Raw genomic sequence first — 20,226 nt, forward strand, 5'->3', positions numbered from 1 at the left:
CCTGTGCCACATGCTCAGGGGATCTTTGAAGATTTTCAGCAGAGGGGGTGATTTCAGAGCATCTGAACACATTCCAGTAGTGGAAGGCACTGACACATGGCAATGTTTCATCCTCCCTTCATTTCCAAAGCGTGTGCTGTAGAGTGAGCTAGAGCTGGCTGGCCCGTTTAACATGCCTGTGCTAAAGAGGTCGCTCAAAGGAGTGCTGGACTTGGAGAGGCTCTTCAGGCCCAGTAAGAGATGGCCCTCTTGTATCGGGCAAACCGAGGTCACAGCTGCCTTGTGCACAGCTCAGCCTCCTCAGGCTTGCCTCCTGTGTCTGAAGAGTGGGATGGCTGAACACACCCTTCACAGCTGAGCTCCATCAGGTCCTTGTGTGTGCTGTGCAATCTCCACAGAAGGTAACTTCTAAAGAGTAATGAGTGTCTACTGCAAATTAACTTGAGGTTCTTACAATTTGCCAGGTTTGGTCAGGTTGACTTCTACTCTTCCCGTGGCCTGCTCCTGCTTTGAAAACTCCCCTATTGTCAAATTTCAGGCTCCTTCCTCAAAATTCAGGGTTAAAAAGCTTTTCAGAGTATTCATCAGAAATTTTGTAATGGGATCAATATGTATCTTTTTCTAGCCTTGGAAACAGCTGAAGTTTTGTTGGAATTGTTCAGTCTGAAGCAAACAGTTTTTGCCCTTCTTTGAGCTAACTTAGAGCAATTCTCAGGAGAATGAGACGCACAGAAACAGAAAGACTTCTTGTGCACTGGTGCTTTAGTGGCTGTACAGGAAATCTGGATTTTGAGACCCTGATCTTCTGAAAGAGGCAGAGCTAGAGCAAGTCTTAAAAGGTGGCCTCTGTATTTTTCTCCATCGCTGTATGCTTATGTGATGCAGTGATAGAAAGGATAAAAATCTGTGAACAGTGTTCGTGTGTGCAGATTGGCTGTTTGTTATCTTTTGCGGGGTTTGAGTGGGTTGTTGGCTAAGTGCACTTGACCTGAATGTTCTAATCATGATAAGCTCTGCTTGCTGTGGGCTCCCTCCTCAGCCGTTCCCACCCATGCATGTTCTGTAGGAAAAGCAGCGCCGGTTCCACAAAGGGTCAGCTTTGTTCAGAGGAGAATGTAATCTGAAGAAACTAGGAAACCTTCCTACGCTCCAGCTTTCACTTTTCATAGTGCAAAATGCTGAGTGTCAGAATTTTGGGCTGATAATTGGATACAATTTGTATTGTCTTGCTTTGTGGAATTTAGATAAGGAACTTTTTTGCCTTCTTTGTACTAACCAAGAAGGAGTAAGCAATTAAATCCGAGGTACTCGTTTCAGGACAGATCCTGCCATTCTGTTGAAAATCCTATGAGAGGATTTTAAAGTGGAGATTCCTGACTTCCAGGTGCTTTTGCCTATCACTTGCTCATGATGCCACCATGGCTACCAAAGGCATTCAGTAGAAAAAATAATGAAGCCATATTTTAAATAAGTTAGGAAGAAGTGAGTTGCTGGAGTTCTCTCTGGCCTAATGATCTGCATGGATCTGGGCACTAATCAGGCCCCTGTAACAGTTTCATGACTTGCTTTCCCAAAGTTTATAGCAAGACCAAAGAGAATATGTGACTGACTGCCTTCAGCAATGAGACCAGGGAGGAAGGAAGTCCTGTGCTATCTAATAGCCCTGTGCTTGTTAATCACTACGCCAACAGTCTCCAAGTCTTTTTCCAGCAGTAGGACTGGCTGATGTCCTGAGCGTGGTTTCCCATTCCAATGGGAGTGACAGAAAACTAAAGATCTTTTTTCCATCCCTGTTTATCCATTAGGATTTTCTGCATTATCTCTAGAAATATGTCCTCTCTCATTGCCATAGTTGTGTGTCTTGATCCCAGTCTGCCTTTTCAGTCCTCTGATTGTATAGGCAGCAATCCTGTCTGGGACAGGGGATGGTTATAGGATGAATGTAGCCAAGTTGCCAATTTTCTTTTTACGTTGTGTTCTTCAAGAAAAAGAGCAGTCAGGGCAGCAAAATCAGTCTTGGCTCGTGAAGTAACTTCTCTGCATGGCTTGTTCCCCTGTGTGCAGCGTAAGCCATAAACCGCCTGCAAATGATGTTTCAAATGTCTGTCTTTTCTTTGTCTGCTGAGCCCTGGTGCATTGGTGTTGGTCACTCGTGGGTTCTGTTACCTATGTCCAATCTGGCATAGAAGCTGCTGCTTGCTCCATATTTCAGGAGGCTGGTGTAGGAGGTTGTGCAAGATATGGGAGTGTGGCTTGCAGTTCTGTTGCTAGGAGCCAACAGTATGAAATTCTCTTAAGTTTTCTGGGGTTTTTTGGTCTCGTTTACTATGAGATAAAAGTTTTGGTAGATAAATGGTCTATGTATAAACTACACTCTGTTTATTTTATTTTTAGGTGGGTTTGCATCTTAATAATTGGCAATTGATGTTTGTGCTTCTAAAAAGGTGGGATCTCCAGGATCTTTATTGTAAACACATTTGTTTACCTTCAGGGTAGAGGAAACATACTCCGTACAACACATTCACTATTGTTCAAACGCCCACAACTCTTCAGGAAGGCAGATGCCTTGTTTCAGTTTCAGTCTTTCGTTGAGTCACTCCTGCTTATGTAAGGTCTGAATTTGACTCTCTTAAGGCTACATTATGGAAATTAAAATCTTAAATAATCCCTTGTCTACTGGAACTACCTGCTTCTGATACAGAGGAGGAATTCAACTCGTCTTTCTTGTGTTGTTCTGTTAACAGAAATTCTCTTTTGATCCTGTAGTTTTGCTCAAGGGAGAAGTCATCTTTTCTCCAGATTCCTTACATAGTTCCTAGTGCTGACTTGGGACTGGAAGAGTTTCTCTAATCTTAGGTTTGCTCCAAAATCAAACAACTACCTCATAACCCAGAAGGCCCTCTCACTACTATGGGTGAAGGTGAAGGGTCTCCATTTCCATATAATTCCAAGTTTCTCCATCATTGCCACGTTCCATTTATGGGCTGCCATCCTGTCTGGGACACTGGCCTCACTTATTCTGTTCTGATGCTAACCTAAATAGGAATGTGTTTTTTTGTTTGTTTGGGTTTTGTTGTTGGGGTTTTGTTTTGTTTTGTTTGGGGTTTTGTTTTGGTTTTTTTTTTTTTTTAATCCTGTCAACACAGTGGTTTGGAATGGTCTCACAGTTACTATGTTAAAGCTCAGAGTTACTAAAGTGGTTGCTGAAGGATGTGGCTTTTCCCCTAGGTAAATACCACACCCCACTAAATAACAGTGCCTATCGCATGTTGACACTTGCATTCCATTGCAAAGGGTGGGCCATATTTGAACAGTGGCGTACATGATACGTGAAGCAGTAACTGCTTATGCTTCTTTAGAGGAAAATGGAGGTGTAAGTTTGGAGGAGACAAAGGAGGAGAGGAGAGACGAAGTACTGGACTTTGTTTTGTGATGGATTAGAAGAGCAGATGGCAAACTGTTACCAGTGTATGTCTGATCTGTTTTTTACATGACATATTTTTAGACTCTAATAATCCTTTTCACTTAACACTGTATTGCTGCTTATTTGAGTACTTGAATGCCTTATTTGAGTACCTCGAATTTAGTTTACAAGCATTAATTACTTAAATTGTTCAACAGTGTTCTGAAGTGGAGCTATTACAGCCTGCAGTTGTGGGAACTGGAGCCAGAGAAAGGGCACGTGTCTGGACCTAGATCCCATACTGAAGCAGTGGAGTTTGTTCAGATCTTTTGCAAATGAGTGTCTGATGTTTTAGGATGTTAGAACCTGAACTATCATGGTAGGAAAGAAAAAAGTTATGTAAGTACATTTTAAAAATAAACACCTGTCAGTTACCTCTTTATATGTATGTGCATATGTACATGCATGCGTACAATAATTTCAGAGATCCTGACTTGCAGACAAGTGTTGGTGAGAAGGACTTAATTTTTTAAATGAACGTTTTAATAGTTTTTAGGAAATGGAAATAAAGCACAGAAAGGGATCGTGTAACTTTCTTCACTGTCCTGCAGGACATAAGTGTCATTAGACCATTGATGTTGAACCATCTTGGTGCTTGTGACTAGAACTCCTTTAAAAGTATTGCAGCTCAATGACACTGGGATCAGCCCAGTTCTGTCTTGGTGGCAGGTGTCTCCTGTGACTGAGCTAGACCACGATTTTACAGGCATTTGTCAAGCCTGTTTGAAAACTCACTGATGCCCCTGGAAAGCCCTCTTCTGATATCTCACCTGAATGTTTTGGTTTTGTTGCAAATTAAAGCCATTTATTCTTGTCCTTCCTAGTGGACATGGAGAACAATTGACTGCTCTTATAGTTATGAAAACTTGCTGTGTATTAGAAGGCAGTTGCCGTGCTTGGTCCTCTCAGGATAAACAAACACAATTCTTTCAGCCTCAGTGATACAATGTTTGTTATTCGTCCCTGAACTTTCCTCCAGTTTGTCAAAACTTTCATGAATAGTGACCAAAATGGAGCACAATCATCACACATAACCAGTAGGTTCTTACAGCAACCTTAACTCTATCCTTGTGCTTCCTATCCTTTCCTACAGGAAAAAATGAATTATAGCACAATAGTCTTCCACTGTTACATTCCTTTCAGGCAGAATCTCAAAGTTGTACGGGATATGGCTTCTGGGGCCCTTACACGAAGATACGTTGAAAGCATGGTAAGCTTTCAACGTGTTCACTAATCCAAGCTGCTAGGGATAGGAAGAGAGGAGTCTTTGACCAGTTAATAGAAGACAATTTTGCAATTTCTGTCTGATGGTAGTGGTTTGTGGTGAATGGGGAAGTGTAATAAAGGATAAGCATTAAAATGTCCTTCATTTCTCTTTATCCGTTCAAACTGGAGATTCTCCTGTGGCCACTGAATCGCTGGGGTGTTAAACTGGTGGTGAGCTTAGCCCTGAACTGCTGGGCAGGCAGGATAGAGCTGTGTGTCTAGGTAACAGTCTGCACCACCTTAGCAAATAAGATGAAGCACATGCTCAGCTTCCTTCCCAAGTCCCTGGAGTTCACTCAGGGGAGATTAGCTTCTTGAAGTTATTTCCTGGCTTGTTGCCAGAACGCAGTCTCTCTTGATGTTATGCAGAAACTACACCTGATTTAAATGGATTGGCACTTGTTGTAGTACATTTGGATTTGAGGTCATACACAGTTCACAAATGACATGTTTGTGCCTTAAATTGTGCTTATGTTTTAGGCTGAACCTATTTATTGGTCTATGTATAGAGAAGTGTGGATGTGTTTGGGTTTTAAGTATTCCCAAATATTGATCCTGTTTGGAACTGGTAGTTCTGTGTCCTGCCTAATAGGATGTTAGGCTCATTTTTTCATCTGAAGAGTGTTGTCTTTCTAGATGTCCCTTTCTCATGACTGGTGATGTCAATCAGTGACCTATGACAAGCGGAGGATAAATGGAGGATGGGCAGAGAATTCTCAAATTGCCAAACTGTGGCATAGGAAGTTTCTAAAGACTTAAACTGCAGTTGTTTGGGAGGTTAAGAAAGATTTCTTTCCTTCTGCCACACCATCTGCTAAAGTGATGTTTGATTTACCACAAAATTGTTCTGGGTGATGGACAGCCTGGATAAATCTCAAACGTCTGGGATATGAAAGTGAGTCAACTTTCCTATAGTGAGGAACTTTCCGTTTACTTCTTGGATAATAAAATTTCAGTTTCCAGCAAGAGTGATGTTCTGGCAGAACCCTGATAGGGGCAGAACCTCTTTGGTTCAGTTTTCCTGTGTTCAGTAGGGACAGGTGGCAGATCTCCATCCTATTAGAGAACTAGTGTCTTTCAGAGCAGGGCACAAGCTATGAAGGTAGAGATAATGGCTGTATTTAATGCCTGCTATCAAAGGTAGACATTTCAGTATCCCTTAAAACAGAAAATGTTGATTCTTATTAAAATAAAATCTGTCTTTCAGTCAACAGTACTGGCTTTTACAACATCTCTGTGAGAAAAGTGAAGGAAACCCTTGTGACAGTGCAGCTTTAAAGCCATCTAATTCCTTGACTCTTTTGGCTTTTGGCCTGGGAATGACATAAAGGTTGTAGGTATTTCACTTGATAATGATCAGAAACAAAATGCCAGTGTTGATTCCTGCAGAATACTCGGCAGACTGTGGCTCTTCATGCTGTTTGCAGAAAGTCAAGCAATGCTTTCACTTCTTTGCACTGCATTTTCCTCTGGTTTGGAGAGGGGCTGCTCCTGGAATTACAAGTAGAATCCAACTGAGGAGTGGGACATGGGATTTTGTGCTACTAGTAATTCAGTCCGATACGTACCATCCATTTCTCTTCCCTTCACTTCTTCCTTTAGTCCAGACACAGTGAATATCCAACAAGCTTACCAAGTATCCTAAAGGGTAGTGAAGCCAAATGATATATGCATCTCGCTGCGTGGTGAGGCATGACAGAGGAGAAAACACAGGAACCTGAGGCTTCTGTCTTCAGCTTTGTTTCTGTTTATTGCATTAAGCGTTTCTCATGACTCTGAAGATTTAGCCCAGCCCATCTTGAGTGTGGTACAAACAGGAAATGAAAACCCTGCAGTCAGAGGATACACCTGCCAAACACTGGTTGAGCAGCTGTGGCCCTCACCCATGGTTGAGTGCAAACCCAGAAGTGTCAAGGGCTAAGTACAGCCTGAGCACCGTTTCTTCTCAAAGGTTTGGAGGCTGGATGGTGAAAGAGAGGGAGGGAGAGATGAAGGTGTAGTCACAGTTTGCCTGGCAGTCTGATGAGAGGTGCTGATCAGGAAGTTGCTCGTGTAGCATGCAAACTGCCGTTGTTTAGGAGTGTGTGTTCTCTCTTGCTGTTGATCATCAGTCTTACAGCTTCAGCTGCACTCATACACCATAGGAAGATCAACTGTGTGACAAAGCAGTGAGTGTTAGTTCCCTTGGGGACTGAAGCAGATACAAGGATGGTCAAGGCTCCCAAGGCGTCTGGCATGTGGAGATTGCTTGGTGATTTCCTTGATCAGGGAGACGGTTACACTGTTTGTATTCCTTGAGTGACAGCTGACAGCATTTGAAGTAACACAGCTGCCCTGGCAGAAGGCCAGTTGCAGTGATTTGGCCAAATTAGCAGTTGATGTTAGTGAGCATAGCACCTCTGAGAGTCTGAAGAATGATGCTGTTGTGTATCAGGTCAGGGCACAGACTTTTTAAAGTCGATGCTCGGATCTCCAGACTCTGGGCTGGGCTATCCATTGATGTAAGTTATTACAGAACAACATTTCGATTCTGGCCCTAAATACCTTTTTGTCTAGCGATGAACAGTCACTACTGTGCGGACTAGTGTTTGTGTGCATCAACAACCCGTTTATTGCCCAGGGACAAGAGAAGATGAAATGTGGTAATAATGGGGCTAAGTCAGTTGCTGTAAGAGCCTCACCCTATCTTGGGAGCTGAATCAAGTGTTGCGCTCAGAAACTTAGTTATAAAGGTTTGTATGAATGTTTGCTCACATACTCCTGTCGGAGCTTGCTTTAGGAGCATTCTTCTTGTTGACTTGCTCTTTCACCTCCCACCCATTGAGATCTTTGTCTCGATTTGTGATTCATGTCTGATTCAGCCAAGTGGGTAGTAGACTTGGCAGCAAGAATCTCCTTAGTTTGAGGATTCCAGAAACCTTTAATAAGGGGCAAAAACACAGAAACTGGCTGCTGAAAGTATAAAGTAAGTGCCTTATATGACAAATTCAGGGATTTATTTTGTTGTTGTTGTTATTTGGGGCATTTTTGTTTTAGCTATGGGCAAATCTTTCACCTTGCTTCCCTACACAGAGCCTTTGTGGATATTTAAGTTATTTTTCTCTCAACAAATAAGGGAAAAATGACATGTATGCTTCACTTTCTCCATTGCAGTACAATGCCTTGTTAGGTCTTCTAAGTTGGTATTTGAAGAAAATGATCCCAAGGCTAGCAGTCATAACAGTCTGGACAATTAAAAAAAAAAAAAAGTCATGGAATTTTGATTGACTACAATGAAAAGCTTTTAGTAGGTGCTTTAGATATTTTAAAAGTGTGCATGTATGTATATATATCTGCATATGTTACTAGAAGAAAAAAGAAGGATAATTATAATTTGCTTATAATGGGCGTAAAAATGTCTGCTGTTCCAGGATCTGACCAAGTCAACTGCCTGCCTCTTTCAGACCTGCAAACACGACGACACTAAGCCTCAAACTGAAAGAACTCAAAACCAGAATCCCTCAGTAGGCAAATTCTGTGACTGTAACCGGAAAGATACCATGTTGCTCAGCAACTCTCACTATCTTTTTAACTTTTTTTTTTTTTTTATATAACATCACTCAAATCCCCAGATCTCTCCATGAGATGAAACCATATGGTTGGCTGTCCCAGAGCTGCACTCCCTTGAAAAAATGAAATCCCTAATAACCTTTGAAGCTGGCTGCTGTGAAGCTGCACCCATGGAAAACTCATTGGTTTGGGGAAAACTACACTGATAACTTGTCTTGGTAGAATATCGTGATTTTGACAAAGCAGTAGATTCTTTCTTAAAGTGTTTGTGATTTTTTTTTTTAATAGGTTGTAATTATAGTACTGTAGTTATTGATGACATTCATACAGACAGAGAAGCATATCTAATTACAGGGTAATTAAATTAGGCTAATAATTGTCTTGATTGTGGTCCGCTCAAAATGATTTCTTATGGAAGCTTTTTATGGTAATGGCAGGTAGTGACTGCATTGAGACAGACGAAAGCAAATTGTTGTTCAGGCTAGGCTTAGTTCATTAAAATAATATGGTTAGTAGTTTTGGACCGACATTTAATTTCTTTGTCTGTGCAGGTCCAATATGTCAGGTCAAAGCCAATTCAAATAAAGTGACAAACAATACTGAAAATGGAGAACAAATCTGAATATGTTAATTTCATTTTCCAAATTGAATTAAATAATTGAGTAAAATGGCATAAAGAATTAAGGAAACAAACTAGCCTTCAAGCTGATTTATTTCAGTTTTAGTAAACTAAGGTAAACAAAAGTCAAGGATTTTGTAGGTAAAATTAACTCATAGGATTTTAAAAACATTTTATTGAGTTAAGTAAATGCATACACTATAAAACTGTAAAACATACACAGAGTTTAGAAGGAACAAATATTAAGAGAGCTATTTGCAGGACTAGACCCTACCACCTGCTCACGCTGATACTTACGACAGCTCCGTGAATAATCTTATGGACCTCATGAGGATTTGTTGTGTCACTCAGAGTAATATGGGTGCTAGTGTGTGACCCAGAAAGGAGGAAGGGGCGGGGGGGGGGAGGAATCACAGCAGAAAGGTGAGCCACTGGAGAATGACTAATACTGTGCATAGATAAGTCATAACTGATACCCAGCTTAGTAATGCTTAGTGTTAACTTAGGGTCTGCTTGTAGAACACAGTTCCAGCTAATGGTCTGATGGGTTCCCAGGTGTTACTTTTCCAGTCACTATTATTACGGTTACTGTGTCCTGAAAGAGGCCAACACCCATCACCTTCTCACGTGCTTGCTCATTTGCACTGTGTTGGCTGAGATTGCCAGGCAAGGTATTGCTCAGTGCTTTTGCGTTTTGGGCACATGGCTCTTACAGAATTATTTTGAAACACATGTAGTAACTTTTTTATAATTATAGTTTTCTGTACTCCTTGCAAGTCCCTGTGGAAGAACCTTGTTCCTTCTAGGAGTTAGAGAGACACTGAGTAGGCAGTGGCAACCGGCATTACAGATCAGATTTCAGCCCCCATGTCCCAGAGTGGCAGAATTTAGCCTAAATGATGTAAAGACTTTAAGAGAACAGTAGATTATGATGACTGACAATTAAGTACTCTTTCTTAAAGCCTTTTAGGAAAAAAAAAATTACAAAGAAATTTCTCACTATCCTTTTGTTTCTTGCTGTCATAATAGCTCTCTGTAGGCTTGCGTAGGCTTTGTACTAGTGCACAAAAAAAGACAACAGGATCTTAGATAAAGAAACTGCTGAAATTTTCCTGGAAAAAGGATTCAAGGGTCATTGTTTACTATAGCAGAATTTCCATGAAAATTTACCAGCTCAGGCAAGAAACTACTCCTCCACTCTGCTGCTGATGGAAGAATGAAGTTTTTTAGGGACCCTGTTGATTTATGTTACATTTCAGTGTACTTTTGTTCTTTAACTCACTATAGTTTCAAGTAACATGCTAGTATTATTAAAACTGCTGGATTTTTTTTTTTTCTGAAGAAAAGGTTTTTCTTATTCTGCTCCTCCCCCAAAACTTACTAGGTTAGATGCGATTGGTGTTTTTAATTATTGTAATTGCTTCACTTAGGACTCAATTCTGCAAATTCCTGTGTATGTTACCTGTTTGCCGGTGCTTGCCTGAGGGTAGTTACATGTGTTTAAGGTGTTCACAGAACCGAGAACTTTGTTTTCATTTTACCCTTAAATAAGGGAGAGATTTTATTTATTTTTCCACAGAACAGCAGAAGAAGGTTCAGGTCCCTATCCCCTGTTGCCCTTAGGAGTCAGAGTGGCTCTCCCATCCCTGAGGGATTCAGCATATGCTCGGAGAGAGATTTCAGGTGTTCTATACTGCCTGTAAAACAATAGCAGCAACCAAAAAAACCCCAGCCAATTCAGGGAGTCTGCACTAATCTGTTCAGTGAGCTTGGCTGTTAGGATGTTATAGCCCTTGTCCTGAAATGGTGGGTGGGTTTCAGGAAAGCCTGGTAGTTCCTGGGGATTAATTCTTGGGGACAGTGAGGCCTGAGCCAAAACCCCTTAAAATGGATGAAACGCCTCCCAGTGAGTTTAGTGGGTTTTCCTCAGCCAAGTCCTGCTGGTGTGTTTGGGCAGGATCATCATGGCTGTGCTTCTGTGTACTAGTAACGTATGAAGTTATGCTCTCATCGTGAGAAAAGGCCTGGAGAAAGCTGTGCTTACAGGAACCAGTGGCACTCAGTTGCTGCTCATCTTTGCTGTTTCTTAATGGATAGACATGATGGCAACAGCTACCTTTATCCAGGGTTGAATAGGTTGGGAGTACCTCATCTGGCCAGTATCTTGTCTGCACATGCCAGTGCTAACAGAGAGCAAGCCTGCCACATCTGCTGCATGGATGTATGCTTCTCTTCAGTGCTGTGCTTCAAATTCAGAAGAGTGATTCAAAAGAGTAATCCAGATAACACAGATCAATGTCAGATACCAAGCCACAATCCCTTGCATGCATTGTGGCTGCATTGTGAGAATCAGTTCTCCCATTCTCTTCCCCTGAATTTTTGTTCATTTGCTACCAGGGAGACGGTTTCAGTGGCACAGCCTGTCACACAGGCTGACCCATTCGCAGGAAACTAGCTTTTCCCCTCTTTAGCATTCCACACTTTTTATTGCTTAGGGAGATATATATAGTGTGTCAGTTACAGTTCATATTGAGTAACTTTATATCCTGAATCTAAGAATGTTAATATTTCTCATGTTTGCCTCTTGGCCCTTTTGGAATGGTTTCCTTTTTCCTATTGGAAAACTCTTGAGTATATTGATCTCAAGATATAAAACAGCATCAGTGATGTCAAGGGCATCTGATTCAGGCAATCCTGATACAGAGATATCTGAGTTTTCCCTGAATGTATGTGAATAGTATACACCAGCTGGGAATCTAGAAGAAATGAGGGCTTGGAGAAACCCAGACAGAGCAAAAGATCAAGGAAGAGTGAGCAGGAATCTAGAAAAAACAGGGACTGAGGGAGATATGGACTGCAAATACAGGTGGGCAGTGGTAGCAGTCCTCTTTGCCATTGCAGCATAAAGCAGTGATGTGAAAAGCACATAATACCATTGCTAACAAAGAGGAAGAGATCTTGCTTTAGAAATAGAAGTGAGAAAGATTCCTCCTACAGCAGGCACACAAAGTTTTCATCTTCCCACTCACACCACTGCTCCAACAGCATGCAGCCCTGTTTGCATCCTGGCAATTTGCATCCTGGGTTGAGTGAGTTGGGAGACTGGAAGTTGCAGTAGAGGAAAGTGCAACTGCTGAACCCCTGCCGATGGCAGCACACCTCATGGGATGGGTCTGGAAGCAGCCCTTTCCCTCCTAGCTTGAGCCTCATGCTCCCCCTGTCTTGAGGGGGAAAAAGGTTTGTGAAGAGATTATTTAAAATAAAAAGAATTAAAAATTGTCAGTGTCTGCTTATTGGATGAGTAGCTTAAACATACTCATCCAAGGCAGCTGTAACCTAAGCAGCTAAAGTCCACTTGAGCTGGGGCTGAATTTGGTGCATTTTCTCTCCTTCACACCCACGGTACAAATAAAAGCTGCAGCTTCTTAGGTCTAGGTGGGGGGAAGGAGGCGGGAAAGCCACTGGAGTGTGGTGTTGCATTGACAGTTGATGTGCATTCCTTGAAAACCTGTGCTTCTCATCACTTCCGGATATAGCAGTATGAGAAGTCACTGGGAGACAGGATGCAGTTTGTTGGGAGCGGGACATTATGATGAGTGTAGGATCTTGATGGGAGAGTTATGGAGCAACGCTGACTTCTCATTAAGGGATGGGGGGAAAAGCAGTGTTACCCTGAAAATTGGGCTGGAATCTTCAAAAACTAAATCTTTGGCAGGAGTTACATTCAAAGGGGTCATTTTAATTCAGAATGATGTTTACTTTCAACTGTTCTTTAAATAACTTAGGGCTGTGTCCCTCTGGAGTAGAAACAGCAGAGTAGACTGAAGGACTTCTCCTGTCAGTTAAATCTGCCAAGTAGACTATTCAAAAGTAATTTATCTTTGCTACTGCTACTTGAATAACAATATTTACATTGCACTTTCCTCCAGAAGGAGGCTATGGACATTTGTAAGTGGTGTACAAGAGTCTCTCACATCCTCACTAAACAGCAGCTAGCTCTATGATAGAGCCAAGTCGCTGTTTAGCACTGCAAGGTTGCAGTTTGGAATGACTTAAGGCAAATAATACAGATTATGAAATCCAAGTAATATAGAATATGAAACAGTCATTTAAACCTGCAGAAGGTATTTATGAAACTGGAGTTTAGCTAGGGCTAGTAACATCTGTGGAGCTGCAGTAAGTGCAACTGAGTCTTCATGATTCTCAAACATCCAGGATTTTCTTTGGATGCTTCCTCTCACTGGCACAGTATGTTTTCAAAAGTATTACTGCTGCATGGGGCACTTCTATCAGACTGAGAGTGACTTCATTTGAGCTTGAACTGCGTTCAAAACCAAAGTTAAATAGGAAGAAGCAATCTTATTTCAGAATAAGTATGCTCATATAGTGAGTATATTGTTATGTCAGTTTAATTTGCAGCATAACTTAAAACTTTCTTGTGAAGACAAATCCTTAAAAGAAAGATCACTTGTGTCTGTGAGTTCACATATGCTCTTGATGCATTCTAAGATAGCTGCAGGGTTTTGCCCTCGCACAGTGACCAACATTGCTAGAGGATACCTTATAAAAAATGTGGTATAAGTGAACAAGTTTGGGGAAGGGTGGCCAGGTCAGAGTGAGATCTGGAGAGCTACATTTTGCCTGTGTATCATTGTCTGCAATTTCACTTTTTGTATTTTTCACTTCTGTAGAAGTATAGTGTAGAAGACAATAAAAATCAGGTATCCTAAGCACCTAAATAGTCAGATCAATATCCCTGCTAGAGAAGACATGGTTGTTTTGAAGGTGGATTTTTCAGGTGTTAAGCAATGACCTAAACTCGTTTTCAGTGAAATCAATGCCTCTCATTGAGTTTGGTGAATCCCAGTTAGGCCATTGATAAGCACTTCTGTAAGTGCAGCCTAATCCCCAAGTATATTTGATCTCAGCAAAAAACCCTCAGCACTGAATTGTCATGCACAAGTATTGTGCAGCTCCATTTTTTTTTTTCCAGCAGGTTATCATGTTCTAGTGACAGAAGAAATGAACCTGCTGTCCTTGTTTGTAAAGCACTTTGGGACCCCTCAGAGCGTAACATGAATGCCAGTGGGCTGTGTTTCTCTCCCACCCGGGTTTCAGTTCCAGAGCACAAGACTTTTTCACTTACTACTATTTTTTTTTTTGCCTTTCTGCATTTGCGACAGGGCACTCAGCTGCTGTTTGTGAGCAGCTGTTCCGTTTCCCTGTCTGCATGCAGCAGTACCCAGACAGCGGCACTGTGCGGCACCCAAAGGTGGCCAGAGCAATGCCCGGCTTTGTTAAAAAGTAACAAGACTGGGAAAGAGGGGAGGGAGCAGGAAAATCCGTGACCTGGAGTAGATTCTACAGCACACTGTCAATGGTTGCTGATGGACCTGGGTGACCTCCATGTCCAGCTAGAGATGCAGTTTCTATGCATTTGTTACAGTAAGACTCACCTGCTGACTCGGAGAAAGCCACTATCACGAGGTGATGCTGAAGTTCTCTGGGAAAGCAAGTATTGCTGACAGTGGCAAACAGCTTATGTTTATGTCTCATGGAAACTTAAATGTGCATAAGTGTGTGTTCAGCATCTGCTGTGTGCATACCACGTGACTCAGACACAGAGAGGGTCAGGTGTGGCTAAGAACAGGCCTGTGACGTGCAGTATGACATTTTTTATTTCTTGTGGATGGTAGGGCATTATATTTAAGTATTTGTCCATTCTTGGTTTTATGTGCATATTTGCCAACGATGATCATAGTGTCTGTTTTGTGGTTCCACCTTTGAGCACTTACAAATTAGTGAGGAACAATTCAATGTGCATGAAGCTATGTGGTAGGTTTGTGGCATGTCAGGATTTCCGCTTTTGCCCAACTTAATACTTCTTTTCTTTGTATTCCAGAAAAAGGCATGGCATACAATTAAAACCATGGTTAACTTACCAGTCATCAGCCCCTTCAAGAAACGCTACTCGTGGGTGCAGCTGGCTGGGCATACAGGTGAGACGGATATCTTCAATATGTTTGTCTCTGGAGTGGGGATGGCAGCAGCAAGGAAAACAGTGTTTTGGTGTTTCTCTGTTTCCTTCATTCAGGTAAAAAGGAAGCAGGCAATATCACATAAATCTGTGAACTAGAACATCTTTCTTTCAGTTGTGGTGGGGATAGGGAAGGGGGAGTGATACACCTGAATAATGAGACGAGCAAGGAAGCAATGGTCAGACACTGCGGAAGGGCCAGGCTCCCGATGCGTCCTTGTAAGGTGATATATGTAAAACAGGTGTTAGAGGGAAACAAGTGGGACTGGGGAGTTGAAGCCCTAGTCCATCTGTTGCTGTTGGTTGTGGTATAGGATCATCTTTCTTGACTGAGTAGCCAATATGTTTGTTCCCTAGTGGGAAGGATTACTGTCCGTGCCTGTATGTGCCTTAGCCCTGGCAAGGACAGTGTTTCTAATACCAACCCCAAACCCCTCATTTGAATGTAAGCCCTTGGGCGGAAAACACATCCGGTGAAAACTGACTTGCTGACCAGGGGTTTGCATTGAGAGTCTGTCATTGTTCACTGTATGAGTGCAAGGAGCAACTCAGTCAGCTGGTTCTAGTTTTGTGTCTGTAGAAGTTGGTAAGTGTGCTCCTGATGTAGGCTTTGTTTCATTGGTAAGGCAAAAAAAAACAACAAAGAGAAGTCATCAGGTTTGCTTCTTTCGTGCTTCATTTAATTCCTATGCAGCCCTTGTTCCTAAAGTGCTAGTGCGGGGTTTATTAGTACACATGTGGGCAGGCACCTACGCTGCATCGTGCTTTAATGCAGCACCTGAACCACCTCTTTATATGCTAATGCACTAATATAGTGCACTTCAAAGCTGTGCAGAGAAATTTATTTAGTCCTAGAAATGGAGTAGCTGCATTGTGCACAGTGGAGTTGGTGGGGCTGACTTGTGTCACGCAGACTGCCAAGATGACCCAGTCTTATTGCAGTTTTTATCACAATGTGTATGGGGTTGGCTTGATCTGTGTGGAGTGATGCACTGGTTGTGTAATCATAACCCTTCTGGAGGCTTGTGTAGTAGGGTGGAAGAGGAGGGTTAAGAGGTTACTAGAAGCTAGTTAGGAGAGATACTGCTCCAGTTTGCTTTAGATAGTTTTCTGTGGCTGCATTTAGTCCATCTTTTTTGCACTTGTTCTCTGATATGACAAGTTCTTTCCAAATTAAAACCTGGGCCATCTCCACCCTCACTATTGTGCTGAGGCAGTGCCAGTTTTAGGCACTGAACCAGTCAGAGAAGAACCAGCTTGCAATGGCTGAAGGATCCTGCTGCGATAAAAGTTGAGCATTAGCCCCAGGATTAATGAGGCTCCTACTTTGGCACCTATTTTATGTCGTGTAGATTAAAGGGTACCTCTGAATGAAACGTGTACTTTCCTCAGATGTTATTGGCAGGTTGCAGGACAGGAGAGCGTCTGGACAGGAGACTCCAGACATCTGGAGTCTAATTACTGCCAATCTTGGCCTATGCAGACTGTCATTGTACTGGATACCATTCAGACACAGAGTTGTAAAAAAACAATTGCGCTATACAGGCTGTACGTGCAGATTAGCAGGGCTCTGGAGAAGAGGCAGTACCTGGAGCTACACGCACGCGCAGTCACAGCGTGTGTGTGTAGAAAGGGCAGTGCTTGGCTTCTGGCCTGTTTGTGGCTGTTTAATGATCACTGATTGATTGTACTGCCTCCGTACCTACACACTCAGCAGGTATACCTTATGTGAGGATTAAGGACAAAGCCAACGCTGACAGTGTTATGCAGCTTTAAAATAGCATGTCAGAGGATTAATGAATTCTGGCTCGTGGCTTCTTCCTGTGCATTTTAGTAAGTATAGTAGTGTTTAATATCCTAACAAAGAGTTTAGCGTGGAAAAAAACCCGATGGCCTGGAGCAGCTGCACTCCTTAAAGCTATAAATTCTGACATGGGAATGTATCCAAATGGACTTTCACTGCCAATGGCCGTGTTTGTCCTGGCTGTTTTATTTTTTATGAAAAGCATGTTGTCTTTTCTGTTCAGGGGAAATCTTTAACTGGTGTCATGAGGCTGAGGTAGATGAAACTGGAGTGGTGGGGGAAGGTGTCTGTCTTTTTTGCGGGTCAGTCTTGTCAGCATGTGTTTGATTTTCTTTTTTAGGGAGTTTCAAGGCAGCTGATAGTGGGAAGATTCTCAAACGCTTCTCAGAGAATGAAAAGGAGTGTTTTGAGCGATTGATGAAAGACCCGCTATGCTCCTGCGTCCCTTGCTTCCATGGTGTGGTGGAGAGAGATGGCGAGAGCTACATTCAGCTGGATGACTTGCTTACTGATTTTGAAGGGCCTTGTGTGATGGACTGCAAGATGGGGATCAGGTGGGGTATACGAAAGAGAAAGTGCTTTCTAACCTAAATGCATTTGAAGGAAGAGGGGGATGTGGTCATGGTCTGTCTGGAGAGTTTGGTAATATTTTTGGAGCCTTGGGATTCAATCCAGACAACCTGTTGTTGGTTTGGCAATCACCTTGGACAACCTGAGGACAGTATGTCCCACTATTGCCTGATTGTACGTGGATTCTGGAAACTAACTGATCTATAGCCTCAAAAACTATCCACATCAAGAAACTTTCAGAGGTGATCTAAGACAAAGTTTCTCTGCAGTGGCCTGATAATATGTGGGGAAAAAAATTACATGATTCATTCACTGCCAGTTCATTTAATCTTTGTGCATGCAGTGATTCAGAAAACCCCACGAAGAGTAAAATTCCCATCTCCAAATGTGAATGGCTGAATAGCAGTGTGAAAGCCCATTTCCAACACTTGACTGAGTCTTCACTGGTATTGATCTTTTCTGTAAAGAAAAGAGTTGACCTCTGCTTAGGACTGACCTGAGTTTTTCCCTACTCTGACATCTCCATGATGCTATCACCTTGTTCTCCAGATTCTCACTTTCTTTTCCTTTTCTTGTCTGTGATTAAGAGAAAAACTGCAAAAATGTTATTTTAAGCATAACAAATAGATAAGGAATCTGTTGAGAGCCTGGAGTAGTAGTACAGAGAGGTGTGAACTGTCATAGTAATCTTTTGGGTGCCAGCTCAGATGCTCAAAAGTTATTGTCATAAATGAGTTATTCAACTTACAGGACTGCAGATGAGCCTTTCCAAATAGATGCAAAATCTTAAATGAATTGTCAGCTAAATCAGAGTAGAAATGTTTAGCACTGGTATGCCCAGAAGAAAGAGGAGAAGGATTTGCAGCAGTACATATTTTATTCAAAGTAGGTGACATTCTGGTAGTGAGTGACAGCATCTCCTAAACACCAGCCTGGTTTATTACACTGTGATGAAAAAAGTACATTCCAGGCACCTGACAAAGTGCAAGCTTTAGGAGTCCAGTGGAATGTAGAGAACACGGATAGTGCCTTTCTAATGGTTACCAGATTAACAGCTTGAGTGATAACAGCAAAATGTGGAAGGTTTGTCACCCTTCACCTTCCTGTTGTTAGTTACCTCTTCTGGTTTGGAACTAAGATAATCTGCTTTACTCTTAAATTTTTACTATATGAGGAGTGATTCTGTCTTTCACTGTGATGCATTAAGTAACACCTTAATTGCTTTCTGAGGCCTAAAAAAAATCACACATGACTGATGTTAGGGTTTTTTTGAGAAGAGAGAAGACAGTAAGACTTCAGCAGTCCTATTTGCTTTTGATTTCATTGTAAGTGATATCTCCTAACTGTCCTCTGAAAATACAGTTCTGTGTCATGGCACAGTAGGAATTCAGCTTTCTCCCATTCTGTAAGCAGGACATAACAATAACATATAACAGTAAGTAAAGGTATAGTTAGAACAAGAAGTGAATGACACAATTCCCGATTCCTGTGGCTGTTTTACTAAATATGCCTGCGCAGTCATTAGCCTGTGTTCTTTAGTTTCCCCATATGCAAAACTGGGGTAATGATAACACTTACTTTCCTGGCTGACATTTCTTGAGGCCAGTTTATAAGTTGTCAAAAGAAACATTTGGGGAGTCCTTACAGTTTTGTTGGGATGTGATGTTTTTGCAGGACATACCTGGAGGAAGAGTTGACTAAGGCCCGTGAGAAACCAAAGCTGCGTAAGGACATGTACAAGAAAATGATTGAAGTGGATCCTCTTGCTCCCACAGCTGAAGAGAATGCCCAGCATGCTGTCACCAAACCCCGATACATGCAGTGGAGGGAAACCATCAGCTCCAGTGCCAATCTGGGCTTCAGGATTGAAGGGATTAAGGTAATTGTTGCACTTCTGCCTGTTCTTGGAGACCAAACTTTTTTTGATTTGTTGATTAATCAAAAAGCTAGTGCGCATCAGTAGCCAGGTTTTCCACAGGATTATGTGAAAATGCAGTAATTGAAACCACAGAGTTCAGTGTATTGTGGTTTTAAAGTATCCCTTGTAATTATAACAGAGTAGTGTCAATGAAGTAAAGTATGAAATGCACATCAGCCATACTTGGTTCAACCACAGAGGCATTGCAGAAAGGACTCAAGCAGGTACACAGCATAGATAGAATGAAAATGAGACTGTTATAAGGAAGAATTCAGAACTGAAGAAATTGCCACCTCTCCCCATGCAATTACTTTTTTTTTTTTTATCCAGGAACTATGCATATTTATTCCAAGTGAATCACAGTAAAGTGTTTTTGTTCTAGTTATGTTTATTTGCAAGGCATGTTAAAAGCATTAGCTTAGATATTCTTGGGATCAAGGAAACTGCTTTTCCTTTTAAGTACATGACAATATCCGGTATAGATGGAGCTGGAATAAAGCCAAAACAATGAAAAATAAAATTTGTCCATCAACAAAGTCCATCTGCTGTTCTTGATGGATAAGTTTGTGCCCCTATACCATTCCTAGGATACTACCTTACAGTCACAGAAGAACCTTGGCAATTTTCTTTCCTACCCATTAATTCTTTATATTTGTTGTGCCCCATGGCAATGTCAGATACCTACCCAGAAGCCCATTAGGACCTACTCTCAGAATATCAGCCACCTGACTCAGTTACTTGAATGTTAACACTTGCTGGAATGCAGAAGTGTGCTTTCTGGTTGCATAGGCCCGTCACAGCTAGCCTTAAACTAGTTTGCTTGGGTTTAGATAGTGGTGTACCTGTAGCAGCACAGAGCATGGTGAGTGAGGGCTGCCCAAACCCCCCCGCACCCTGGATGAGTACTTGTTACCTGAAGCTCATGATGGGACAGCTATGAAGAAGTTAGCATGGGTTATCCTGTGTGATTTCAGGATGTTCCCAGAGCATATATGTTTAA

At 41.9% G+C, this 20,226-nt stretch overlaps 1 protein-coding gene across 1 annotated transcript in view; it reads left to right on the top strand.

Moving 5' to 3' along the window:
• ITPKA (inositol-trisphosphate 3-kinase A) overlaps nucleotides 1-20,226 on the top strand; it is a 40,603-nt gene that overhangs the window by 10,289 nt on the left and 10,088 nt on the right. Inside the window, exons 2-4 of the mRNA XM_050897273.1 lie at nucleotides 14,800-14,896; nucleotides 17,079-17,292; nucleotides 18,983-19,187. Coding sequence (XP_050753230.1) covers nucleotides 14,800-14,896; nucleotides 17,079-17,292; nucleotides 18,983-19,187 — 516 coding nt within the window. The remainder of the gene's footprint in view (nucleotides 1-14,799; nucleotides 14,897-17,078; nucleotides 17,293-18,982; nucleotides 19,188-20,226) is intronic.

This window comes from Gymnogyps californianus, chromosome 5 (genome assembly GCF_018139145.2).
Source record: "Gymnogyps californianus isolate 813 chromosome 5, ASM1813914v2, whole genome shotgun sequence".
Taxonomy (NCBI): domain Eukaryota; kingdom Metazoa; phylum Chordata; class Aves; order Accipitriformes; family Cathartidae; genus Gymnogyps; species Gymnogyps californianus.